Source organism: Priapulus caudatus, unplaced genomic scaffold, assembly GCF_000485595.1.
Source record: "Priapulus caudatus unplaced genomic scaffold, Priapulus_caudatus-5.0.1 Scaffold1006, whole genome shotgun sequence".
Taxonomy (NCBI): Eukaryota; Metazoa; Priapulida; class Priapulimorpha; order Priapulimorphida; family Priapulidae; genus Priapulus; species Priapulus caudatus.
In genome coordinates this window covers 104,289-104,800 of record NW_014578067.1, presented here as the reverse complement: position 1 = coordinate 104,800, position 512 = coordinate 104,289, and the positions used below count along the sequence as shown (strand labels likewise).

General features: G+C 43.0%; 1 protein-coding gene across 1 annotated transcript in view; it reads left to right on the top strand.

The window, feature by feature from the left end:
• Positions 1-60, top strand: part of LOC106814926 (enolase-like protein ENO4) — a 7,288-nt gene extending 7,228 nt beyond the window's left edge. Inside the window, exon 11 of the mRNA XM_014819309.1 lies at positions 16-60. Coding sequence (XP_014674795.1) covers positions 16-60 — 45 coding nt within the window. The remainder of the gene's footprint in view (positions 1-15) is intronic.
• The last annotated feature ends 452 nt before the right edge of the window (positions 61-512 follow it).

Genomic DNA, 512 nt, shown 5'->3' with positions numbered 1-512 from the left:
CGTTACCACTGTCAGGCTCGATTGAAGCAACCCTTATACAAGGTGATTGACGCGCGGTGAAGTGACGTTACCACTGTCAGGCTCGATTGAAGCGACCCTTATACAAGGTGATTGACGCGCGGTGAAGTGACGTTACCACTGTTAGGCTCGATTGAAGCAGTCATATAAACCATGTGCAGTTTGTATGAGCTGCAGAATATATAGTTCATGTGCTCTTGATTTTTTTGTATGAGTACGAGTGATACTGTTGTCGTTGGGTTTCATGTTTTCTTGTTCCTTGTGGCTTGTTGTTGGTGAATGTGTTGTTGTTGTTGTTGTTGGTGGTGGTGGTGGTGGTGGTGAACGTGTTGTTGTTGTTGCAAGGTGTGATCAAGACAGTCATGAACTATGTAGTTTCTACGAGCTATATAACTATTTAGTTACGGTGTATAGATTATGTTTCACGTCTTGGTTTCATGTACTTTTAGATGCGCTTTGACTGCTGCAGGAAACGATCTAAGAGTGAGGTTGTT